Below are 26,842 nucleotides of genomic sequence, written 5' to 3'. Positions count from 1 at the left end.
GTCCAATCTTTTTGAAACTTGGGGGGTATTTTGGGGAGAGGCACTAGATGCTATGCTGAAAATTTGGTGCCTCTACCTCAAAAAACAGCCCCCCCCCCAGAGCCCCAGATACCCGCGGATCAATTCTCCATTATTTTCTATGGGAATAAATCTCCCTAGGGAATAACAGAGCTCCCAGCAGACATTTCCCTCCCCTCCCCCCGCTTTCTGATGACCCTGAAGCGGGGGGAGGGCCTCCAAACCGGGAACTGTTACTGTAATGATCCTACACCTAGTGAGGCCTACAGGCTCTAGAGAAGCCTGTGTTAGAGTAGCCACAGGGGCTACATTTCCCAGGATCCCTTCTGTCCCTCTCATTGGGCGAGCAGCAGTTTTGGAAGAAAAACTAGCCCAGAGGGGTGGGACCTGGGAGGAAGGTATAAAAGGTTAGCTACAGATAGGGAAGCATTCTCTTCGGATAGGCTGGGTTGGAGGAAGGTTGCAACTGGAGAAGGGATCCCTCACCAGAGGGTGGTGAGTCTCTTAAAGGTGCGCTCACACGACGCTAAATAATGCGTCTTGCAATTAGATTTTTGCTGTGTGAGAACAGCAGAAATCCACTCGCAAAACACACTCTATCTATTAGAGCAGGGGTGGCCAAATTTGCTCAACGTGAAAGGGAGGGGGGTTGTTGCTTAGCTCTAGTCTGATGGAAAAGTGCTGGGCGAAGGTTAGAAAGCATTTTTCAGCAATGAGTATGGGTTGTTTAGGTTTCTGAGCGAAGAGCAGATAAGGGGAAGGGGAAGGAATGCAAGGTGGGAGGGGGGGAACATTATGAGTAGCTGTAGGGTTGCTTTTAGGCATGCGTATCTATTCACTAGGCAGGTTGTGAGGGAGCCCACCAATTGGCGAGCTCCACGAGGGTATAGGCAGGGGGTATAAGAATTTCTGTGCTGCGACACAGAGGCAGAGTCGACGGGGTGGGGCTTTTGACCATCCGGGCTCCCCGTGCTTTGCAAATCACGCTGATAATGAACGATCCTTTTTGGACCCACCGTGTGTGAGTATTTACTGTTAAGGGAACAGTGCTTCTTGGGTTTGAGTCCCAAGGCTGGGTTAGAGTCCCAGATCTCTACTCTATCTATGACACCCAGCTCTATCTGCTAATGGACGGCCGGCCTGGATGCGTCCCAGGGAATTTGGACCTGGCACTGCAGGCTGTGGCAACTTGGTTAAGACTGAGTGGGCTGAAACTGAATCCAGCGAAGACAGAGGTCCTTTGCTTGGGTCGGGGCGCTCTGGGAAGAGAAATATCTCTCCCGGTTTTTGACGGGGCGCCGCTGAAGGCGGCGCACCGGGTCAAGAGCCTGGGAGTCCTACTGGAGCCTTCATTATCAATGGAGGCCCAGATAGCTGCCACAGCCAAGTCAGCCTTTTTTCACCTGAGGCGGGTGAGGCAGCTGGCTCCCTTCCTAGAGCGTCAGGACCTGGCAACAGTGATCCATGCAATGGTCACCTCAAGATTAGATTACTGTAATGCCCTCTACATGGGGCTGCCTCTGTGCCGAACCCGGAAGCTGCAGCTAGTGCAGAACGCGGCCACTAGATTACTGCTGGGACTCCCAAAGTGGGAGCACATACGGCCGGGACTGCGTGAACTGCACTGGCTGCCAGTTACTTACCGGATTCGTCACAAAGTGCTCGTCATCACCTTTAAAGCCCTATATGGCCGAGGACCTGCCTAACTTAGGGACCGTCTCTCCCCACATGAACCCCAGAGAGCACTGAGGTCAGCAGGGAAGAACCTGCTGACTATTCCCGGGCCAAAAGAGATAAAACTTCAAAGCACCCGTAACCGGGCTTTCTCCGTTATGGCCCCACAGTTATGGAACCAACTTCCAGAAGAAATGCGAGCCCTGCGGGACCTTGAGCAATTCTGCAGGGCCTGCAAAACCATTTTGTTTCGAATGGCCTTCACAGACTAGAACTGCTAATTAAGTTCGCCATCTAGATAACAGCACGATTTAATTTTACTGTTTTAGAATTTTAATAGTTTTTAATTAATTATGGTTAAAACGTTGCTTTTGTACTATGTATATTGAAATTTTGTTGTTAGCCGCCCTGAGCCTGCTTTGGCGGGGAGGGCGGGATATAAATAAAAGGTGGTATTATTATTATTATTATTATTATTATTATTATTATTATTATTATTATTACTCTACACGTGACAATCGTAAGAGCCATGTAGAATAAACGTCAAATGTTTGAGGGCAGGAGGGAAGGCAAATAGATGGAGGGAGGAGGGAGAGGTGGAAAGAAAGCAACTTTAAACTCATTCTCCAAGCCAGCCAGTGGGGCGGTGAGGGCTTCGAGAACCAAACAATATGTGTGAAAGAGCCACGCATGACTCCCAAGCCGCAGTTTGGCCACCCCTGTATTACCGGAAGGGAACGTTTTAGTTAGTTTCGTCAGGGCTGCTTATTTCCTTGTAGCAATCTTTAGTGTTTTCATGTTCACTATTGCACTAAACGTTTTTACAAACCGCTTATCGCTTCCGAGCACTTATAATAAACCTACTGTTGTTATACCACCAAAGTCCTCTTGTCTCCTCAGTCACAGATAGAAGGACAAAGTAGGAGTCAAGTCGTACCTTTAAGACCAACAAAGTTTTATTGGACTTCGGAGAACTTGGTGGGGTTCCTGCCCAAGCACTCCATGCTTTGCAAACCATGCAATAAAGGCTTGCTTCTTTGAAATACTCGTCCAGAACTCCTTTCTTTCAAAATAGATTAGCCTTCTGGCCGTAACAGAAGGAGTTTGCTAATAAGGAAGACGCGTGGGTGGGTGCACTGGGCCCTCCCAGACAGACCCTTACTAGGGTGATAGCAGTCAGTAAGTAGCAGGCCCTCCCTGGTCCCCTGCTGTGTGACAGCTGCTGGAGTGGCCTTGAGTCAGCCATAGCTGTGGCAGAGGTTGTCCTTGAAAGGGCAGCTGCTGTGAGAGCCCTCTCCAGCCCCACCCCCCTCACAGGGTGTCTGTTGTGGGGGAGGAAGGGAAAGGAGATTGTAGGCCGCTCTGAGCCTCTGTCCTTGAAAGGGCAGCTGCTGTGAGAGCCCTCTCAGTCCCATCCACCTCACAGGATGTCTGTTGTGGGGGAGGAAGGTAAAGAAGATAGTAGGCTGCTCTGAGCCTCTGTCCTTGAAAGGGCAGCTGCTGTGAGAGCCCTCTCCAGCCCCACCCCCCTCACAGGGTGTCTGTTGTGGGGGAGGAAGGGAAAGGAGATTGTAGGCCGCTCTGAGCCTCTGTCCTTGAAAGGGCAGCTGCTGTGAGAGCCCTCTCCAGCCCCACCCACCTCACAGGGTGTCTGTTGTGGGGGAGGAAGGTAAAGGAGATTGTGAGCCGCTCTGAGACTCTGAGTGGAGGGCAGGATATAAATCCAATACCATCGTCGTCGTCGTCCTTCTTCTTCTTTCTTTCCCTCATAGGCAGTGGAGCAGCATCATTGTCCCCTCTGGGATTGTGCCCTCTCTGGAGAAGGCTGGAAACGGTTGCTATGGAACCTGATCAGGTAAGAGTCAGATCCTGCAGGAGAGACCCAGGGGACAGTGTGTGTGTGTGGGGGGGGGGGAGGTTTCTTTCTCCGTTGTGGAGCTGGAAGGAAGTTCCCTCTGCCCTCTAGCTTCTGGCACTCAAAACATTCATCTGTCCCCCCAGAAGGCTGTGATGTCTCTGGCATGAGGACATGCTTGCCCATGAACCAGGCATTTAGAAGCACAGAGCTGGAAGGGACCTCCAGGGTCGTTTAGTCCAACCCCCTGCGCAATGCAGGAAACTCACGGATCCCTCCCCCACCCACATACATCCCCAGTGACCCCTGCTCCGTGCCAGAAGATGGCAGAAACCTCCAGGATCCCTGGCCGAACTGGGCTGCAGAAGTGGCCTGACCACGAAGTGGGAGTGTAAGAAAGGGCCACAAGGACCAAGCACCAATGCAACCTTTCCTGCCCTTCTTCCCATGACTTGCCACAGACTCAGCATTGCTGTCAAATGGCCATCTTGCCTCTTTAAACAGAGGCTAGATGGTCATCTGACAGCAGTGCTGATTCCCAAAGAAGTAGAGCCCACCACCTCCCGAGGAACCCTGTTCCACTGCGGAACCATTGTAACTGTCAGGAAGTTCTTCCTAATATTGAGCCAGGAACTCTTTTGATTTACGTAATTTGAACCGGCTGGTTCTGGTCCGGCTTTCCGCGGCAACAAAAAACAGCTCTGCACCATCCTCTATAGGACAGCCCTTCAAGTACCTGAAGATGGTGATCATACCACCTCTCGGCCGCCTCCTCTCCAGGCTAAACATGCCCAGCTCCTTCAACCTTTCCTCAGAGAACTTCGTCTCCAGACCCCTCACCATCGTTGTCGCCCTCCTCTGGACCCGTTCCAGCTTGTCTATATCCAGGGGTGGAATTCTAGCAGGAGCTCCTTTGCATATTAGGCCGCACCCACCTGATGTACCCAATCTTCCAAGAGCTTACAAGACTCTTCTTTGTAAGCTCTTGGAGGATTGGCTACATCAAGGGTGTGTGGCCTAATATGCAAAGGAGCTCCTGCTAGAATTCCACCCCTGTCAAACTGAACACAATATTCTAGGTGAACATAACATAAGAACATAAGAGAAGCCATGTTGGATCAGGCCAATGGCCCATCCAGTCCAACACTCTGTGTCACACAGTGGCAAAATTTTTTTATATATATACACACACACTGTGGCTAATAGCCACCGATGGACCTCTGCTCCATATTTTTATCTAAACCCCTCTTGAAGGTGGCTATGCTTGTGGCCACCACCACCTCCTGTGGCAGAGAATTCCACATGCCAATCACCCTTTGGGTGAAGAAGTACTTCCTTTTATCCGTTCTAACCTGGCTGCTCAGCAATTAGGTGCGGTCTAACCAGAGCAGAGCAAAGCGATACCATCACTTCACTGTTCTGGACACTATATTTCCTTCCCTTTTGCATTGTATTGTGGGTTATTAGACAGCAAGGGTGAGTCCCTTCATTCCCCAGCCCTGCAAGAATCAGTTTCCTGATCCTGTAGCTCAGGGGTGGTCAACGGTAGCTCTCTAGATGGTTTTTTTTTTGCCTACAACTCCCATCGGCCCCAGCCAGCATGGCTGATGGCTGGGACTGATGGGAGTTGTAGGCAAAAAAACATCTGGAGAGCTACCATTGGCCACCCCTGCTATAGCTCTATTTCCTTCATCAGAGTGCCCTCTGAAACATTTCTGAGCACGCTCGGCAGAGGCGGGAATTATTTTCTCCTCTTCTTCCAGTGGACAGTGACCTTTGAAGAAATTGCTGTTTATTTCGCCAAGGATGAATGGGCCCTCCTGAATCCAGCCCAACGAGCCCTCTACAAGGAAGTCATGCTGGAGAATTATGGGATTATGGCCTCTCTGGGTAAGGTTTCCTCTTTGCCTTTGGCCAATAAATGGCTGAAGATAGAAATTGCTACACTGGCTATTCACACCGTGGCCCTTGGAAATCCCATTTAGGGAGATGCTGAGCTTGAAAGGAGAGTTGCTGGTATCCAATGTGAGCAGGGCCAGTGCCACGGGCTTTCTGGCGCCTAGGCCTGGCCCCCACCAGACCCAGGAAGGTGAAAGCAGATGGGCGGGGTGCCGCCCAGCCCTGCTGCTGTCTCCTTCCTGGATCTGCACAAACCCTGAGAGTGGCGTGGTGGCATAGGACGTGCAGGGCTTTTTTTGTGTGTAGCAGGAACTCCTTTGCATATTAGGCCACACCCCTCTGATGTAGCCAATCCTTCGAGAGCTTACAGGGCTTACTCTAAGCTCTTGGAGGATTGGGCACATCAGAGGGGTGTGGCCTAATACGCAAAGGAGATCCTGCTACTGAAAAAGCCCCGGTGGTAGGGTTAGATGTTCAGCTTGGGGGGGCTGGTGTATCGAACTGCAGAATACGGTGCTCTGGTGTCGCTCTGTAACCCCCGTGTTCACAAACGTCCGTGGGTATATTAAGCCCATATTGTGCCGCATCGTTTCCCCACATCTTCAAAGACAAGATGCTCTTCTTCACGAATATAGAAAGATCTTTCAAAACAGAGAGTTGCCCAGGGCTTTTCTGGTAGCAGGAACTCCTTTGCGTATCAGGCCACACCCCTCTGATGTAGCCAATCCTCCAAGAGCTTACAGGGCTCTTTGTACAGGGCCTACTCTAAGCTCTTGGAGGATTGGCGACATCAGGGGCCTGTGGCCTAATATGCAAAGGAGGTCCTACTACAAACAAAGCCCCGAGTACGTGAATAAACATGTGGGGAGGCAGGACCCACAGGCAGAGTTTCTGGCTCTCCTCTGGAGAAGGAGGGGCCAGCATCCAGGTTGATTTAACATTTGTCTTTTGAGAGGCAGCTGGAATCAAAACATCTGGCTTCGCATTCATGCTACCGTTCCCGATAGGCACGTGAATCCAAGCTTCCGGAGGCTAAAAGCACCAAGCTGACCCTTCAGGAGCCTCTCAGCCCTAATCTACTTGTTGGTAGGAACTTATAAAACAGGGGTGTCAAACATGCAGCCCGGTGGGCCAAATCAGATCCCCGGAGGGCTTCTATCAGGCCCCTGAGCAACTGGCTGCCATCCGCTTCCTTCTCCCTCTCTCTTGCTTCCTTCTGCATCGCAGCTTGCTTTGCGAGGCTTGCTCAATCGCACAGGAGCTACAGAGCAAAGCCTCTATTTTCTCCACTGGCTGAGGCTCCTCCCTTGTGGAGGAAGGGAGGAGGAATAGCTTGCTTTGCCAGGCTCTCTCAATCGCACAGCAGAGCTACTAAGCTGAGCCTCTCTTCTTTCTATTGGCTGAGGCTCCCCCCCCCCTCCTGGTCCCCTGGGGAGGGAGGGAAAGAGCCAGAGCTTCCTTTGCCCAGTTCCCTGGATCCCATGGGAGAGATTCAAAGAAAGCACCTGTAAGACTAATGAATGCTAATGTTTTAAAGCATATATTTTTTAAGTATTTAAAAATCTTTGTGTTTGTTTGTGTCCTTTATACAGTTTATGTTTCTGCTACCTGGCATTACATTTTATTACGCACATGGCCTGGCCCAACAAGTCGTATTTATGTTGGATCCAGCCCTCATAACAAACGAGTTTGACGCCTCTGTTCTGAGAGCTTGTCTTTCTGTCTTCTTCCCACACTAACTTAAGCTAGATCTTGTGAGATCTTGGAAAGCTAAGCAACGTCTTTTCTGGTTAGTATTTGAATGGGGGAGCAACAAGGAAGCCCAGGGTCACTACACAGGGGGAGGCGATGGCAAACCACTGCTGAATGAATGGTAGAATCATAGAGTTGGATACGACTTCCAGGGCCATCTAGTCCAGGGCGGTAGCTTTCCAGGTGGTTTTTTGCCTACAATTCCCATCAGCCCCAGCCAGCATGGCCAGTGGCTGGGGCTGATAGGAGTTGTAGGCAAAAAAACATCTGGAGAGCTACCGTTGGCCACCCGTGATCTAGTCCAACCCCTTGCACAATGCCAGAAACTCACAAATACCTCCCTCCCATTCACACCCAGTAAAGATGGCAAAAAACCCTTCCAAAATCCCTGGCCAAACGGGCCTGGAGAAAAATTGTGGCCTGACCACAGAGTGCCGATAAGTATTTCCAGCGGCAGAATTCTAGCAGGGGCTCCTTTGCCTATTAGGCCACACCCCCGTGATGTATCCAATCCTCCAGGAGCTTACTGGGCTCTTTCTTTGGTAAGCTCTTGGTGGATTGGCTACATCAGAGGGGTATGGTCTAATATGCAAAGGAGCTCCTGCTAGAATTCCACCCCTGAGTATTTCCCTGGGCATGGAAGAAAGAGCCGAAAGAAGTAAGCACTAATGCGGTCCTTCTTGCCTTCCTTCTCATGATCCGCCTAAGTTCACAGAACCAGCATTACTGTTTAAATCTAGCCTCTGTTTAAAAACTCCAGTGTCTCTTGCCTTGAAAACCCTACCAGATTGCCATAAATCCGCAGCAACATGAGGCCAAATCTGTTTGAAACGATATTTTTTTTATCATATTTTAACAATTAATAACATATGGTTACAATATTTAATTATCTTTTTCTATACTAACCCATATGATATTTCAACCCCCCCTTCCTCCAATATTTGACTTCCCCGACATTATAAATTTAAGTTCAATTATAAAGGTACCACTAATCTATCAAAGTTCAATATTTTTCTTTTCTCATTAATACTAAAAAATTGCCCAATGTCTTTTTACGTTCCACTCTTTCTCCATATACCCTTTAAATTTCTTCCACTCCTTTTTGAATATATCTAAGTCATAGTCTCTTAAAGTTTTAGTTAATTTGTCCATCTCACTCCACGATAAAACTTTCACAATCCAATCCCATTTCTCTGGTATTTTTCCTTGTTTCCACAGCTGCGCATACAATGTCCTAGCAGCTGAGAGCAAGTACCAAAATTAAAGTCCTGTCTTCCTTTGGAAATTTTTCTAATTGTAATCCAAGCAAAAAAGTCTCTGCAGTTTTCTGCAGTCATAACCCAAAATTTTGGAGATTTCTTGCTGTATCATCTTCCAGTACTCTTTCGCTTTTTCACAAGTCCACCACATGTGAAAGAAAGAACCTTCGTGTTTTCTACATTTCCAACATCTATCCGACATCTTTTTACTCATCCTAGCCAGCTTTTTCGGAGTCATATACCATCTATACATCATCTTAAAACAGTTCTCCTTAATACTCTGACAAGTTGAGATCTTCATCGAGAAACGATATTTTTTTTTATAACACCATTTTAATAATAGCACTAAACAGTATTTTTTCTCATAGCACACACAAAAAAAAGGATGCCTAAATAGTTTGCTGCGTTACAAACTGACTACTTACCTGCTAATGCAGTATACCAAGTATTGATTTATTTGAACATATGAACATATGAAGCTGCCTTATACTGAATCAGACCCTCGTTCCATCAAAGTCAGTATTGTCTACTCAGACTGGCAGCGGCTCTCCAGGGTCTCAACCTGTGGTTTTTCATGCCTATTTGCCTGGACCCTTTTTAGTTGGAGATGCCGGGGATTGAACCTGGGACCTTCTGCTTACCAAGCAGATGCTCTACCACTGAGCCACCATCCCTCCCTAAAGTCAGTATTGTCTACTCAGACTGGCAGCGGCTCTCCAGGGTCTCAACCTGTGGTTTTTCATGCCTATTTGCCTGGACCCTTTTTAGTTGGAGATGCCGGGGATTGAACCTGGGACCTTCTGCTTACCAAGCAGATGCTCTACCACTGAGCCACTGTCCCTCCCTAAAGTCAGTATTGTCTACTCAGACTGGCAGCGGCTCTCCAGGGTCTCAACCTGTGGTTTTTCATGCCTATTTGCTTGGACCCTTTTTAGTTGGAGATGCCGGGGATTGAACCTGGGACCTTCTGCTTACCAAGCGGATGCTCTACCACTGAGCCACCATCCCTCCCCAGTATTCTAGAATACTTGCAATATGTTTGTATTTTTACTCTGTTTTCATTCAACACACATTGCATATCTGTACTACTCTGTACCAGTGTTCCCTCTAAGCTGAGTTGGCGTGAGCCGGCTCTCAGATTTTTAGCCTCCGGCTCCCACGTTTTTTGCCTTCGCTCAGGAAGGGTGACCTCCAGAGCACGCTCATTCATGCAGGAGCTCACAACGTTAATACCAGCAGCTCACAAAGCAGAATTTTTGCTCACAAGACTCCGCAGCTTAGAGGGAACGCTGCTTTGTGCTGTTTGTTCATTTGTATTTGAAATCGATTAAAAAAAATTAAAGTTTAAAAAAAAAGAAAAAAGGATGCCTAAATATTTCACGGTCGTTAGAAACCGGCATGTTTATTTCTGTTGAAAGGGATTCCCAAACCGAGCTTGATCTCCTGGTTAGAAGAAGAGAAAGATCTGCTGGTCCACACCATTGAAGGAGAAAGATCATCAGGTAGGTGCTTAGATGTTTTGGGTTGGGCTCCTTTCCTAACAGGAGCTCCTCTGCGTATTAGGCCACGCCCCTCTGATGTAGCCAATCCTCCCGGAGCTTACAGTAGGCCCTGTACGAACAGCCCTCTAATATCTTGGAGGATTGGCTGCATCTGGGGGGGCATGGCCTAATATGCAGAGGAGCTCCTGCTAGGAAAAGAGCCCTTTTACGGATAGTGCTTAATTGTACCTAAGACCTGCAGAGCACTGGGGCTGTGACTTCTGTTGGTGAGCATCTTAGGTGGCTTGCTAGACCTTCTCACTCCCCCTTGGCAGCTCACAAAATATCACCCTCCCCAGAGTTGATTTGTTTTTATGAGAATTTAGAGGGGTTGTGACTGTGAAGGCTGAAGGAGTTGCCGCCTCTTCGCTGCAGTGCAAATCTCAAGACTGTGACCTAATCTAGCATCAGACCAGTGGTCCCTCTAAGCCAGGGGTGTCAAACTCATTTGTTAGGAGGGCCAGATCTGACATAAATGGAACTTTGTGAGGCCGAGCCATGCACGTCCTTAAAATGTAATGCCAGAGAGCAGAGATATAGACTTTAGAGAGGCCACGGGCCAACACAATTCAATATATCAGTTTTTAACTTAAAATACAAACATGCTTTTAAAACTCTTGCAATATTTTGTTTTAAATGGAAAGGGGGGGATTGTGGGATTTTGCGATGCAATTTTAAAAAATAAAACGTCAAGAAAAAGCACAAAGATCACAGCAGAAACGTTAACAAATAAAACACTCTCAGCCTAGGAAAACATGAAATGGCAAGGCATTGCAAACTTCTCTCCCTCCCACCTCCCCCCAGGCCTACTCAGGTTAGCAATGGATCTCCAGTGTCATATACCCCTTTGGCTGTGGATTCCCAAGTTAGAGTATTCACTAGGCAGATCCAAATAGACAGCCGTGTTGGTCTGAAGCAGTAGAACAAAATAGGAGTTGATTGCGCCTTTAAGACCAACTTAATTTTATTCAGAACATAAGCTTTCGTGTGCATGCACACTTCTTTAGACGAGAAATGAGGTACAGTAAGCAGAGACACATATAGCTGGTGGGGTTTGGAATGCTAAGTGGTACAAAGTTAAAAACCAATAGCAGAATAGTAAAATTAACAAAGTCAGAAAACCCAGATCAAAGGTTTTCTGACTTTGTTAATTTTACTATTCTGCTATTAAGAACATAAGAGAAGCCATGTTGGATCAGGCCAATGGCCCATCCAGTCCAACACTCCGTGTCACACAGTGGCCAGTACACACACACACTGTGGCTAATAGCCACTGATGGACTTCTGCTCCATATTTTTATCCAATCCCCTCTTGAAGCTGGCTATGCTTGTAGCCGCCACCACCTCATGTGGCAGTGAATTCCACATGTTAATCACCCTTTGGGTGAAGAAGTACTTCCTTTTATCCATTCTAACCTGACTGCTCAGCAATTTCAATGAATTCCCATGAGTTCTTGTATTGTGAGAAAGGGAGAAAAGCACTTCTTTCTCTACTTTCTCCGTCAGTGCATCATCTTGTAAACCTCTATCATGTCACTCCGCAGTCGACGTTTCTCCAAGCTAAAGAGCCCCAAGCGTTTTACCCTTTCTTCATAGGGAAAGTGTTCCAAACCTTTAATCATTCTAGTTGCCCTTTTCTGGACTTTTTTCCAATGCTAGAATATCCTTTTTATAATAATAATAATAATAATAAATTTTTATTTATACCCCGCCCTCCCCTGCCGAAGCAGGCTCAGGGCGGCTAACAATACGGTGACCAATGGTACACCAACAATAAAACAGTTACATTAAAAACATTAAATTAAACATTAAATTAACCTTAAAAACCAGAATTAAAACAATTAACTAAAACATTTTTGACGCTATCCTTGACACTCTTCTAGTTGATGTTGATGGCGGATTTCAGTTATTCATAAGCTAATTTAAAAAGGGTGGTCTTGCAGGCCCTGCGGAACTGATCAAGGTTCCGCAGGGCCCGCACCTCCTCTGGGAGTTGGTTCCAGAGATGTGGGGCTGCGGCCGAAAAGGCCCGAGAGCGAGTATTCTGTTGTTTAATTTGTCTTGGCCCAGGGGTAGTCAGTCTGTTCTTTCCTACTGACCTCAGTGCTCTCTGGGGTTCATACGAGGAGAGACGGTCCTTCAGGTAGGCTGGTCCTCGGCCATATAGGGCTTTAAAGGTGATAACCAGCACTTTGTACTGGACCCGGTATACAATCGGTAACCAGTGCAGTTCGCGTAGCCCCGGCCGCACATGTTCCCATCTTGGGAGACCAAGTAACAGCCTGGCCGCCGCGTTCTGCACTAGCTGTAACTTCCGGGTCCGGCACAGAGGCAGCCCCATGTAGAGGGCGTTACAGTAGTCCAATCGTGAGGTGACCGTCGCATGGATCACCGTTGCTAGGTCCCGACGCTCCAGGAAAGGGGCCAACTGCTTTGCCCGCCTCAGATGGAAGAAAGCTGACTTGGCAGTGGCTGTTATCTGGGCCTCCATTGATAATGAAGGCTCCAGTAAAACACCCAGACTCTTCACCTGCTGCGCCGCCTTTAGCTGCACACCATCGAAGGTCGGGAGAGATATTTCCTCCCCTGGAGCGCCGCGACCCACACAGAGAACCTCTGTCTTTGCCGGATTCAGCTTCAGCCCACTCAGTCTAAGCCACGTTGCGATAGCCTGTAACGCCCGATCCAGGTCTTCCGGGGGGGAGGCGGGCCGGCCGTCCATTAGCAGATAGAGCTGGGTGTCATCTGCATATTGGTGGCAACCCAGCCCAAACCTCCTGGCAATCTGGGCAAGGGGGCGCATATAGATGTTAAATAACATCGGGGAGAGGACTGCTCCCTGAGGCACCCCACAATCTAGTGTGCGCCTCTGGGATCGTTCACCCCCGATCGCCACCCTTTGTCCCCGACCCCTGAGGAAAGAGGAGAGCCATTGTAAAGCAGACCCCTTAACCCCAATGTCGGCGAGGCGGTGAATCAGTAGCCGATGGTCGACCGTATCAAATGCAGCCGACAGATCTAATAACATCAGCACTGCTACACCGCCTCGATCCAGTTGCCGTTGGAGGTCATCTGCCAAGGCGACCAAGACCGTCTCCGTCCCGTGGCCCGGTCGGAAGCCAGACTGGCACGGGTCTAGGACAGAAGCGTCATCTAGAAATCTCTGTAGCTGCAACGCCACTGCCCTCTCGATGATTTTACCTAAAAATGGTAAATTAGACACCGGTCGGTAGTTCGCCAATTCGGCCGGGTCTGCTGTTGATTTTTTCAAGAGGGGACGGACCAAGGCCTCTTTCAGAGGCGTTGGAAAACGCCCCTCTAAGAGGGATCTATTTATGATGTCCCGTAGAGGACATCTAAGCTCCCTCTGGCAAGATTTAATCAGCCAGGAGGGGCAAGGGTCCAGATCGCATGTTGTTGGGCGAGCAGCGGAGAGAATTCCATCAACTTCTTCCAGGCTGAGTGGGTCGAAGTGGTCCAGCAGTGAATCCGAAGACAGGCGCGGAGCCTCAGTCTGACTTACTGTATCTAATGTGATAGGCAGGTCTTGGCGGAGTGATGAGATTTTATCTGCAAAATATTTCGCAAATGCCTCACAGCCAATCTCCAATTCTCTAACATTTGGTTTGCCTTGTGGCAGTGTTATAAGATCTCCAATTACCCTAAACAATTGTGCTGGGCGCGAATTTGCAGATGCAATCTTGGCTGCAAAGTATTGTTTCTTTGCAGCCTTGACTGCCATCTCATATGACTTCATAAACGTTCTATAGGATGTTCTCGTCACTTCGTCCCGAGTATGCCTCCACCGCCTCTCTAGTCGTCTGAGCCCTTGCTTCAGCTGGCGTAGCTCCAAGGTATACCATGGAGCCAGCTTCCTACGAGGGCGCAGAGGGCGCCGGGGTGCGATTTCGTCGATGGCCCTGGATAGCTGATCTTGCCAGACTTCCACCAGGTCATTGAGGGAATCGCCAGTGGGCCAAGGGTCCCTCAGGGCCGTTTGGAACCGTTCCGGGTCCATCAGGCCCCGAGGGCGAGCCAAAATAGGCTCTCCGCCCATACAGGGTTGGGGTGGCACCTCCATACGGGCCTTAAGGGCTAGGTGATCCGACCATGGAACCGCTTCATCTGCGATATCGTTCACCAAAATCCCAGACGCAAAGATCAAATCTAGTGTGTGTCCGGCCTGATGCGTGGGTGTTGTAACAAATTGAGAGAGTCCTAGTGTCGCCATGGAAGACACTAGGTCCATCGCCTGAGTGGAGGCCGTGTCGTCGACATGGACATTGAAGTCGCCCAGGACCATAAGTCCCGGGCTCTCCAATGCCCAGCCCGCCACTGCCTCCAATAGTGATGGTAAGGCGCTGGCTGGTGCGTTAGGCGGACGGTACACCAGCCAGATCGCCAACCCCTCCCCAACATCCCACCACAGACCGACACACTCAATGCCATCGATCTTTGGGGCCGGGAGAGCCCTAAAGGAGTAAGCCTCCCGTATGAGTAATGCCACCCCTCCCCCCCGCCCGTTACTCCGTGACTGGTGAAAGACCGAGTAACCTGGGGGGGTCATCTGGGAGAGAGCTACTGTCTCTCCATCCCGCACCCAGGTCTCGGTCACGCAAGCCAGGTCCACGTCCTGCCTAAGCAGGAACTCCTTAAGGGTTGAGGTCTTGTTATTGATGGACCTGGCGTTGCATAACACCAGTGACGGAGACGAGCATTTCCTCTTAGGCCCACTACCTGCCACCGTTGGGATGGGCAATAGACTGGAAGGTGGCCGAGCACTGATTTGTCTCTGTCTCCTTCCCTTATATAATTGTCTATTCCCACCGTCATATCTTCCCCTCCCCAGGAGCACTGGAGGTGCGATGACCAGAATTGCACACGGTATTCCAAATGAGACCGCACCATCGATTTATACAGGGGCATTAGGATACTGGCTGATTTGTTTTCAATTCCCTTCCTAATAATTCCCAGCATGGTGTTGGCCTTTTTTGTTGCAACCGCACACTGTCTTGAAATTTTCAGTGAGTTATGAGTAGTTTTTAACTCTGTACCCCTTGGCATTCCAAACCCCACCAGCTCTATGTAGCTCTGTACCTCATTCCTCGTCTGAAGAAGTGGGCAGGCGCACGAAAGCTTACGTTCTGGATAAAACTAAGTTGGTCTTAAAGGTGCAATCGACTCCCTGTTTTATTCACTGGGCAGTCATTTTTACTCCACTGAGAAGAGACAAAGCTGGCTGAAGGCATCAATGCTTGGTTTGTAAGGACACAGTTCCGGGAAGCTTCAGCTGGCCGTAGGAACGCTGGGAAGTTCCTCTCCATTGAAACACATAGACAAAGCTGCAAAGAAAACGTGGAGTGGATTTCGCGTTCACCTCTGCTCTGTCCAGAGGCCAGAGTGGGGAATCCATCCTGCGTATTCTTTGCAGTTTTGCTTTCAGCTTTAGCCTCTGCAAAGAGAAGGCGGAAGGGGCTGGAAACTTCATTGCAGCCTTCAGAGCTTCACAGGGTGAGGGCGGGAGGTGGGGAGAAGAGAGCCCTGCGGGCCTGATTAAATCCCTGGGCGGGCCAGTTTGGCCTGCGGGCCGCACGTTTGGCACCCTTGCTCTAAGCTGAGTTCGTGTGAGCTGGCTCACCGTTTTTTTAACCTCCAGCTCCCACATCTTTGTCTTGGCTCAGGAAATATGGCTCCAGAGCAAACTAATAGATGCAACTTTAATGCCAAGTAACTCATGCAATGGAATTTTTGCTCACAGCTTAGAGGGGAACATGGCATCCGACACACTTTTCTTTTGAGAAAGATGATTTAATTATGGATCATCTGTGTACATACTGTGGGGGAAATGCCTAGGCAATGCAGGTACCCCTGAACATAGTGAAAATACAGGCCTCGGATTCAGCAGGAGCTCACAGGAGCACAGCTCCTGAACCTTTCAGAGGGTTCCCCCTCCTCCTCCCCACCTTGAAGAAGAAGAATTGCAGATTTATACCCCGCCCTCCTCTCTGAATCAGAGACTCAGAGCGGCTTACAATCTCCTATATCTTCTCCCCCCCACAACATACACCCTGTGAGGTGGGTGGGGCTGAGAGGGCTCTCACAGCAGCTGCCCTTTCAAGGACAGAGGCTCAGAGCGGCCTACAATCTCCTTTCCCTTCCTCCCCCACAACAGACACCCTGTGAGGTGGGTGGGGCTGAGAGGGCTCTCACAGCAGCTGCCCTTTCAAGGACAGAGGCTCAGAGCGGCCTGCAATCTCCTTTCCCTTCCTCCCCCACAACAGACACCCTGTGAGGTGGGTGGGGCTGAGAGAGCTCTCTCACAGCAGGTGCCCTTTCAAGGAAGAAGACGACGACATTGGATATATGTTCCACCCTCCACTCAAGAATCTAAGAGTGTCTCACAATCTCCTTTATCTTCCTCCCCCACAACATACACCCTGTGAGGTGGGTGGGGCTGAGAGGACTCTCACAGCAGCTGCCCTTTCAAGGGACAACCTCCGCCAGAGCTATGGCTGACCCAAGGCCATTCCAGCAGGTGCAAGTGGAGGAGTGGGGAATCAAACCCGGTTCTCCCGGATAAGAGTCCACGCACTTCACCACTACACCGAACTGGCTCTCTCGTCCTTTGAATAGTAGGTGCAGCTGCATAACAATCCCTGGATGAGCTCCACTACCTATTTTTCTACAAAACAACCCTTGGTGAAATACAGACATATCCCTGAATTATGTGGCTCAGTGTTGTCTCCTCTAACTGGAAATGGCTCTTCGTGGTCTTATGAAGAGTTCTTTCCTCTCGTTCTTGGAAGTCCTTCAGCTGGAGAGCTCTTCCTTCACACCCTATGGAGCTTTTTCTGTGTTTCGCCCTCTTTTATCTCCTCTTCGTGGTTGGCCGTGCTCTGGGGCAGGGGTGGCCGAACTGTGGCCCGGGAGCCGCACGTGGCTCTTTCACACACATTGTGTGGCTCTCAAAGCCCCCACTGCCCCATCGGCCAGCTTGGAGAAGGCATTTCTGTCTTTAAATCACCAAGCTTATGGGACCGCTTTATATTAGGTAAGATGGTAAATCAGTATTTCTCAACTGACCCTGGGAAACACTGCGATACATTTGTGTGGGTGGGGCTCCCAATAGTTACTTACCTTCTTGAACATAACGCCCTTCCAATCAATCCGTATGACTCCAATCTGATCTGAGAGCCAGTTTGGTTCTGGTAGCCGGCTCGAGGTTGACTCAGCCTTCCATCCTTCCGAGGTCGGTCAAATGAGTACCCAGCTTGCTGAGGGGCAAAGTGTAATGACCGGGGAAGGCAATGGCAAACCACCCCGTAAAAAGGTCTGCCGTGAAAACGTTGTGAAAGCAACGTCACCCCAGAGTTGGAAATGACTGGTGCTTGCGCAGGGGACCTTTCCTTTCCTTGGTATAGTGGTTAAGTGCGCAGACTCTTATCTGGGAGAACCGGGTTTGATTCCCCACTCCTCCACTTGCAGCTGCTGGAATGGCCTTGGGTCAGCCATAGCTCTGGCAGAGGTTGTCCTTGAAAGGGCAGCTGCTGTGAGAGCCCTCTCAGCCCCACCCACCTCACAGGGTGTCTGTTGTGGGGGAGGAAGATAAAGGAGATTGTGACTGCAGATTAAGACTGCAGATTTATACCCCGCCCTTCTCTCTGAATCAGAGTCTCAGAGCAATTTACAATCTTCTTCCGCCCACAACAGACATTCTGTGAGGTGGGTGGGGTTGAGAGAGCTCTTACAGTAGCCGCCCTTCCAAGGACAACTCCTACGAGAGCTATGGCTGACCCAAGGCCATTCCAGCAGCTGCAGGTAGAGGAGTGGGGAATCAAACCCAGTTCTCCCAGATAAAAGTCCGCGCGCTAAACCACTGCAGCAAACTGGCTCTGAGATCTCGTCACAGTGAGCCATGTCTCGGTCACCACCAGGTTAGACTGGAGGAGTGGGGAATCGAACCTTGTTCTCCAGATTAGAGGCCACCCCTCTTGACTCCCCTTCCATGCTAGCTTCACACAAGCTTTGCCTACTGCTTTGTGGGTCCGTTTCTCCCTCATCAGGTTTCTCTCCTCATTTCCTCAGGTGATTGGACGGAGAAAGAAGAAGAACCACTGAGAAGGAAAACTGAAGGAAGGCAGACACGGAGGAAGAACAATGTGACTTCTGATAGAGCCGACCTCCATGACACCCCAACCCCAAAAAGTTACAAAGGGAAGATAATATTACGCCTGCATTCCCGAAACGTAGTATCTGAACCGGCCCCAGGTGCACATCAGGAAACACACAAACGGGAGACATGCTTGGAGCAGACAACAACAAACATCCGTCAAAGCAAAATTCGTTTTCCCTCACGGAGAAACCACCCGGGAGAGAAATCATATAAATGCGTAGAGTGTGGAAAGCGCTTCCGTAGCTGCTTAGGCCTCTCGTCCCATGAGAAAATCCACAAAGGGAGAAAACATAAATGTTTTGAATGTGGAAAGTCCTTCACTCAGAGCAACAAACTCGTTTCCCATCAAAGGATCCACAGCGGGGAGAAACCTTATAAGTGCTCCGTGTGTGGAAAGGGATTCAGTCGGCGCGATATACTGACCGTGCATAGCAGAATTCACACAGGGCTGAAACCCTATACGTGCTCAGAGTGCGGAAAGGGGTTCAGTCGGCAGGATTCCCTTGTTTTGCATAGCAGGGTCCACGTAGCACGTAATCGAACCCAGACAAAGGAGAAACCGTATATGTGCTCAGTGTGTGGGAGGAGTTTCACTCGCAGGCCGTACCTTGCTTCCCACGAAAGAATCCATACGGGAGAGAAACCATTTAAATGCTCAGAGTGCGAAATGAGCTTCAGATCCAAGAGAACCCTCGCTTCCCACGGGACAACCCACACTGGAGATAACCCCTATACATGCTCAGAGTGTGGGAAAGGCTTCACTCAGCAGTATTCCCTCGACGTGCATCGCAGAATCCACACAGGGGACAAACCTTACACGTGCTCAGTGTGCAAAAAGAGCTTCAGCCGAATCGATGTCCTGACGGTGCACAAGAGAATCCACACTGGGGAGAAGCCATACGGATGCCGAGAGTGTGGAAAGAGCTTCAGGGACAAGACGGGCCTTACTTGCCACCAAAGAAGCCACGCAGGGAGAAAACCGTTTCGGTGCTTTGAATGTGGGAAGAGCTTCAGCCAAAGCTCGTCTCTCTCTTCCCATCGGAGGATCCACACACAAGGGGGAAAGACTACAAGCTCTAAATGCAGGAAGAGGTAATAATACAGCTGCACAGTAAAAAAAAAAATGGTTTCACAAACCCGCTTGCATAAATGGTTGGGACTTGTGTTGGGACTACAGTTGCTATGTAATGTATTGTAAGTAGGATCCTATTTATGTAACCTCTGTCCTGCTTAACCTGTCAGGTGAACCGTGACGCTACATTTCAGTTCTTTTTCATGGTTCTAGATTTCTAAGATCCTAATGCATTAGTTATTGAATTTTGCATTTTGTTGATTGTACTGACTCACGATCTATAATCTGGCTTCAGTCCCTGTGAGAAAGGCAAAGTATAAACAACGGAAAAAAATAAAATAAAAAAGTCGCTTCTGATGTACGGTGATGCTAAGAATGAATGACCTCCACAACGTCCTGTTTTATTTATTTATTTATTACTTTAGATTTTTATCAGTATCCTAATGCCCCTGTATAAATCGATGGTGCGGTCTCATTTGGAATACTGTGTACTATTCTGGTCACCGCACCTCAAAAAGCATATTATAGCATTGGAAAAAGTCTAGAAAAGGGCAACAAGAACGATTAAAGGTTTGGAACACTTTCCCTATGAAGAAAGGTTGAAACGCTTGGGACTCTTTAGCTTGGAGAAACGTCGACTGCGGGGTGACATGATCGAGGTTTACAAGATGGTGCATGGGATGGAGAAAGTAGAGAAAGAAGTCCTTTTCTCCCTTTCTCACAATACAAGAACTCGTGGGCATTCGATGAAATTGCTGAGCAGTCAGGTTAGAATGGATAAAAGGAAATCCTTCTTCACTCAGAGGGTGGAATTCACTGCCACATGAGGTGGTGGCGGCTACAAGCATAGCCAGCTTCAAGAGGGGATTGGATAAAAATATGGAGCAGAGGTTCATCAGTGGCTATTAGCCACAGCATATTATTGGAACTGTCTGGGGCAGTGATGCTCTGTATTCTTGGTGTTTGCGGGAGGGGGGGGGGGGCTAAAGTGGAAGAGCTTCTAATCCCCCTTGTGAACCTCCTTTTTTTGGCAACTGTGTGACACAGTGTTGGACTGGATGGGCCATTGGCCTGATCCAACATGGCTTCTCTTATGTTCTTTATACTGCCCTCTCCGCAAGCGGACTCAGGGCAGCTAACAGTTCAAATATATAATTTCAATTTAAAACCAACAAAATACAATTGCATTTAAAACATTTTATGGAGCTGTATAATTTTGATATAGGCGGGATCTTTCATTTTTGATAGTGATCCTATAACGATCATAGCTCCTCAGCGGTGTAGGGTGGCTGACCTCTCCTGGTTAGAATGTTGAAGGCCTGTCAAAAGAATTCTGTTTTGCAGGCCCTGCAGAATTGAGAAAGATCTCACAGGGCCCCTATGGCCTCCGGGAGGGCATTCCACATTTCTGGTGCTGCCACCAAGAAGGCCCCGGCCCATATGAAACACAGCCTGGCCTCCTTTGGATGGACAATAGGTTTTGTGTCCCTGAACGCAGTGCTCTCTGTGGAACATGTGGAGAAAGGCGGCCCCGTAGATAAGCTTTTAACAGTGGACCTGTGTAAAAACATTGTTACTGCTGCTGGGAAGGACATAGGGTTGCCAGCTCCACGTTGGTACCTCAGACAGGTACAATGCCATTGACTCCACCTTCCAAACCAGCCACTTCCTCTTGGAGAACCATTGCTGTGGCTCTCCAGCTGACGGCTGGAGATTACTCAGAATTACAACTTGCTCTACAGAACAGCGTTACTGATGCTGGGAAGGAGATAGGGTTGCCAACCCCAGGTTGGGAAATTCCTGGAGATTTGAGGGGTGGAGCATAGAAAGGGTGGGGGTTGAGGAGGGGTGGCACCTCAGGCGGATACAATGTCATAGACTCCACTCTCCAAACCAGCCACTTCCTTCTGGGAACCATTGTTACCACTCTCCAGGTGAGAGCTGGAGATCCGTCAGAATTACAACTTCTCTCCAGATGGCATAGATCCGCTCCCCTGGAGAAATTCGCTGCTTTGCAGGCTGGACTCTGTGTCATTATACCCTGCTGAGGCTGCTTCCCCTTTGCTTTGGTCCACACTGTGATTTCAGACCACTCACAGACTTTCAGCCTAACCTACCTCACAGAGTTGTGGCGCAGACCAAAAGGGGAAGTCAGCTCTAAACCAGAAAAGGCATTTTTTTCGTAACAGTTGGAATGGTGATTGCGTTTCTAAATCACCCTTCCTCCCCAAAAACAAACTAATGTCAAAGGTAGTTAAATGCTGTAGCGAAGCTCGAGTTTCAGGCTAGTCTTACGATAAAAGATTCCATCTGTCTATGGCAGGCATAGGAAAGGAAAGGTCCCCTGTGCAAGCATCAGTCATTTCCGACTCTGGGGTGACGTTGCTCTCACGTTTTCACAGCAGACTTTTTACGGGGTGGTTTGCCATTGCCTTCCCCAGTCATCTACACTTTGCCCCAGCAAGCCGGGGACGCATTTGACCGACCTCAGAAGGATGGAGCAGAGGTCCATCAGTGGCTATTAGCCACAGTGTGTGTGTGTGTATATATATATATTTGGCCACTGTGATACAGAGTGTTGGACTGAATGGGCCATTGGCCTGATCCAACATGGCTTCTCTTATGTTCTTATGTGACACAGAGTGTTGGACTGGATGGGCCATTGGCCTGATCCAACATGGCTTCTCTTATGTTCTTATGTGACACACAGTGTTGGACTGGATGGGCCATTGGCCTGATCCAGCATGGCTTCTCTTATGTTCTTATGTGACACAGAGTGTTGGACTGGATGGGCCATTGGCCTGATCCAACAGGGCTTCTCTTATGTTCTTATGAAGGCTGAGTCAACCTCGAGTCGGCGACCTGAAAACCCAGCTTCCGCCGGGGATTGAACTCAGGTAATGAGCAGCGCTTAGGACTGCAGTACTGCAGCTTTAACACTCTGCGCCACGGGGCTCTTCACGGCCGGCATAACTCGCCCGCAAATAAAGCTTCAGGCCTCAAAATACCCTACAGGCTCGAGCATGATGGTAGGAATCGCAGGCCAATTGTGAAATAAATTGGAACATTCCGGCTTGTGCAGTCCCAAGATTCCACTGCACACTTTTTCCATTGGAAGCAGTGGTTGTGTATGACAGGCATAACTAATCCATAAAATATAGCAGAGGTAGCCAAACGTGTTTAATGTCAGAGCCACAAAGAACAAACATCAGATGTTTGAGAGTCAGAAGGGAGGGAGGAAGGAAGGAAGGAAAAAAAATAGATGGGGGCAGAGGGAAAGCAAGGTAGAAAGAATGAAACAACTTTAACTTTAAATGCATTCTCCAAGCTGCCAATTGGCTCGGCTCGGAGATGTGATTTAAAGAGATAAATGCCTTTTCTTTTTCTTTTTTTAAATTAATATTTATTTTATTTAGAATACGTTTCTGATACATTAACCGATCAAGAATAATGCAGAAACGTAAAGGAACAGAGTAACCTGGAACAAATTAAAATAGACGACAAACAACATATCATTTTGCAATCCATAAAGGTGGATAATAGTATAAACACTTTTACCAAAACCAGCCAAACGAAAAGAATTTACATTAATAACCGATGCACCAAAGCGATAAGCTTTATAAGTCAAAGTAAGCACTAATTCCAACTGGAGATCGCATGAGGTAAGTAGAAAAACCAATCTGGTCTAATAAACAGAACAAGAAATATTACAAAGTAATTAAGGATCGTGGTACAATTCCATTCTCTTCCATATAAGCTACCACAGGAAACCATTTCACCTCAAAAGAGGTCCAGTCAGCACAATTTTGAGAGGTTCGGGACAGTGAGGACTTAGAGAGCCACACTATATGTGTGAAAGAACCACATGTGGCTCCCGAACAACAGTTTGGCCACCCTTGAAATATAGTGAGGAGACTCAAAATTGGTCTCTGCCTCAGCATGTTGATGGGAGTTGTACTCAAAATGGTAGGAATCCAAACTTCCTGGGCCAGGTTATTGCCAGATCCCATCACCCAGTATCTGCACTGGAAACTGCAGTGGGCAGACCTCATCCCAAAAAAGTAAAGCTAGGCGTCCCCAGATGAGCCACCCTGTTCAGGATGACAGTGGGACATGCGGTGCCAAAAATGTACAGCATTGACCCATCCTGGCACAGATTAGCTCCAAAACCTCCCTCCGTTTTTTGCAATGGAAGCAAAGACTGACTCAGCAGAAACCAGAATGGCTGGCAGCACATCGGAACATTGGAGAAAACATGTTGGATCAGGCCAATGGCCCATGCAGTCCAACACTCTGTGTCACATAAGAACATAAGAGAAGCCATGTTGGATCAGGCCAATGGCCCATCCAGTCCAACACTCTGTGTCACATAAGAACATAAAAGAAACCATGTTGGATCAGGCCAAAGGCTAGGGTTGCCAAGTCCAATTTAAGAAATATCTGGGGACTTTGGGGGTGGAGCCAGGAGTCTTTGGGGGTCGAACCAGGAGACATTGGGGGTGGAGCCGAGAGCAAGGGTGTGACAAGCATAATTGAACTTCAAGGGAGTTCTGGCCATCACATTTAAAGGGACTGCACAAATTTTTAAATGCCTTCCTTCCATAGGAAATAATGAAGGATAGGGGCACCTTCTTTTGGGGCTCATAGAATTGGACCCCCTGGTCCAATCTTTTTGAAACTTGGGAGGTATTTTGGGGAGAGGCACTAGATGCTATACTGAAAATTTGGTGCCTCTATCTCAAAAAACAGCCCCCCCAGAGCCCCTGATACCCATGGATCAATTCCCCATCATTCCCTATGGGAATCGTTCATAGAGGTGCATGATGGCTCTGGGGGCGGGGCTTCCCCTGCCGGCCAGCTGGCTGGGGGAGGGGGGAAGCCTGTAAAACCGGGGGATCCCCCTCTGGGACCTGGGGATTGGGAAGCCTACCAAAGGCCCATGCAGTCCAACACTCTGTGTCACATAAGAACATAAGAGAAGCCATGTTGGATCAGGCCAATGGCCCATCCAGTCCAACACTCTGTATCACATAAGAACATAAAAGAAACCATGTTGGATCAGGCCAAAGGCCCATGCAGTCCAACACTCTGTGTCACATAAGAACACAAGAGAAGCCATGTTGGATCAGGCCAATGACCCATCCAGTCCAACCCTTTGTGTCACAGAAGAACATAAGAGAAGCCATGTTGGATCAGGCCAATGGCCCATCCTGTCCAACACTCTGTGTCACATAAGAACACAAGAGAAGCCATGTTGGATCAGGCCAATGGCCCATCCAGTCCAACACTGTGTCACATAAGAACACAAGAGAAGCCATGTTGGATCAGGCCAAAGGCCCATCCAGTCCAACACTCTGTGTCACATAAGAACACAAGAGAAGCCATGTTGGATCAGGCCAATGGCCCATGCAGTCCAACACTCTGTGTCACATAAGAACATAAGAGAAGACATGTTGGATCAGGCCAATGGCCCATGCAGTCCAACACTCTGTGTCACACAGTGGCCAAAACCCAGGGGCTATCAGGAGGTCCACCACTGGGGCTAGAATTCCAGAAGCCCCACAAGCGCCAAGACGACAGCATCACAGTGTCCTGAATAGCCCAGACAAGCCCTATCTCGTCAGATCTCGGAAGCTAAGCAGGGCAAACCCTGGCAAGTACACGGATGGGAGACCTCCAAAGAATACCAGAGTCGGGCCACCTGACAGCAATGCGGATTCTGTGAATTTAAGGGCAGGTATTTGCGAATAAGAACATAAGAGAAGCCATAGTGGATTAAGCCAATGGCACATCCAGTCCAACACTCTGTGTCACACAGTGGCCAAAAAAACCCAAGTGCCATCAGGAGGTCCACCAGTGGGGCTAGAAACCCTCCCACTGTGCCCCCCCCCCCCAAGCACCAAGAATACAGAGCATCACTGCCTCAGACAGAGAGTTCCATCAATATACTATCGCTAATAGCCACCGATGGACCTGTGCTCTGAATGCATATCCAATCTCCTCTTGAAGCTGTCTATGCTTGTAGCCGCCACCACCTCCTCTGGCAATGAATTCCACATGTTAATCACCCTTTGGGTGAAGAAGGACTTCCTTTTTTCCATTCTAACCCGACTGCTCAGCCATTTCATTGAATGGCTACGAGTTCTCGTATTGAGAGAAAGGGCGAAAAGTACTTCTTTCTCTACCTGCTCCATCCCATGCATAATCTTGTAAACCTCTATCATGTCACCCTGCGGTCGACGTTTCTCCAAGCTAAAGAGCCCCAAGCGTTTTAACCTTTCTTCATAGGGAAAGTGTTCGAACCCTTTAATCATTCCAGTTGCCCTTTTCTGGCACCTCCAGCTAAAAGGCTCAAGTAGAAATGGCCATGTGAAGGTCTTGTCCCTGGCACCTCCAACTAAAAGGATCAAGGAGCATTTTGACAATTCTTCTTGCTTAATCTCACACTTAAAAAAAAAACAATTAAAATAAAAACTGTAAATTAAAAATGTAAATCGTTTCAAGTTTCTTCATTTCTCCTACAATTCTGTTTTTTAAATTTCGGGGGGGGGGGGGCGTTAGTGTGCGGCTAGCCTAGAGCACGAAAACCCCTAGCACTGGCCCTGGTAGAGACCCTACATCTCTCATGTCCCCCAAGTTGTCTTTTTTCCAAACTGAAACATCTCAGACTCTTCAGCCTTTCCTTCTAGGGAAAGTGCTATGGGGGGAGGGAGGGAGGAAAGGAGAGGGAGAGAGGGAGGAAGGAGAGGAGAGGAGAGGGGAGAGGAGAGGGGAGAGGAGAGGGGAGAGGAGAGGAGAGGAGAGGAGAGGAGGGGAGAGGAGGGGAGGGGAGGGGAGGGGAGGGGAGAGGAGAGGAGAGGAGAGGAGAGGAGGGGAGAGGAGGGGAGAGGAGAGGGGAGAGGAGAGGGGAGAGGAGAGGAGAGGAGAGGAGAGGAGAGGAGAGGAGAGGAGAGGAGGGGAGGGGAGGGGAGGGGAGGGGAGGGAGGGGAGGGGAGGGGAGGGGAGAGGAGAGGAGAGGAGAGGAGAGGAGAGGAGAGGAGAGGAGAGGAGAGGAGAGGAGAGGAAGGAAGGAAGGAAGGAAGGAAGGAAGGAAGGAAGGAAGGAAGGAAGGAAGGAAGGAAGGAAGGAAGGAAGGAAGGAAGGAAGGAAGGAAGGAAGGAAGGAAGGGACTTTTGCTGCTCAAGATTCATGAATCAATGAGCTTCTAAAGGTACAAAAGGAAATTATTTCCTTTGTATGTGTTCTTATATGCTGTTGAAGATGGCCACACTGGTTGAATTTTTATTATATTAAATTTATGACCATTTTTATTTATTATATTAAATTTATGACCAAATTTATGAAAGAGAGAGAGAGAGAAAGAGAGGGAGGGAGGGAGGGAGGGAGGAAGGAAGGAAGGAAGGAAGGAAGGAAGGAAGGAAGGAAGGAAGGAAGGAAGGAAGGAAGGAAGGAAGGAAGGAAGGAAGGAAGGACTTTTGCTGCTCAAGATTCATGAATCAATGAGCTTCTAAAGGTACAAAAGGAAATTATTTCCTTTGTATGTGTTCTTATATGCTGTTGAAGATGGCCACACTGGTTGAATTTTTATTTATTATATTA

The 26,842-nt window shown here is 48.8% G+C and overlaps 2 protein-coding genes across 3 annotated transcripts in view; both read left to right on the top strand.

The window, feature by feature from the left end:
- LOC132571714 (zinc finger protein 91-like) overlaps window positions 1-26,842 on the top strand; it is a 250,554-nt gene that overhangs the window by 34,582 nt on the left and 189,130 nt on the right. The window lies entirely within an intron of this gene.
- LOC132571110 (zinc finger protein OZF-like) lies at window positions 419-19,604 on the top strand. Of its 2 annotated transcripts, XM_060237791.1 has the most exons (5): window positions 419-513; window positions 3,465-3,547; window positions 5,311-5,437; window positions 9,876-9,959; window positions 18,084-19,604. In XM_060237791.1, exons 2-5 carry the CDS (start codon window positions 3,533-3,535, stop codon window positions 19,265-19,267), a joined length of 1,410 nt encoding a protein of 469 aa, XP_060093774.1. In that variant the 5' UTR covers window positions 419-513; window positions 3,465-3,532; the 3' UTR covers window positions 19,268-19,604. The 2 variants fall into 2 exon arrangements, with proteins under 2 accessions (XP_060093774.1, XP_060093775.1); XM_060237792.1 differs by lacking the exon at window positions 9,876-9,959 and having other exon boundaries at window positions 445-513.

The sequence above is a fragment of the Heteronotia binoei genome, chromosome 5 (assembly GCF_032191835.1).
Source record: "Heteronotia binoei isolate CCM8104 ecotype False Entrance Well chromosome 5, APGP_CSIRO_Hbin_v1, whole genome shotgun sequence".
In the NCBI taxonomy this organism is placed as follows: Eukaryota; Metazoa; Chordata; class Lepidosauria; order Squamata; family Gekkonidae; genus Heteronotia; species Heteronotia binoei.
This window is presented reverse-complemented; position numbering and strand designations above follow the sequence as displayed.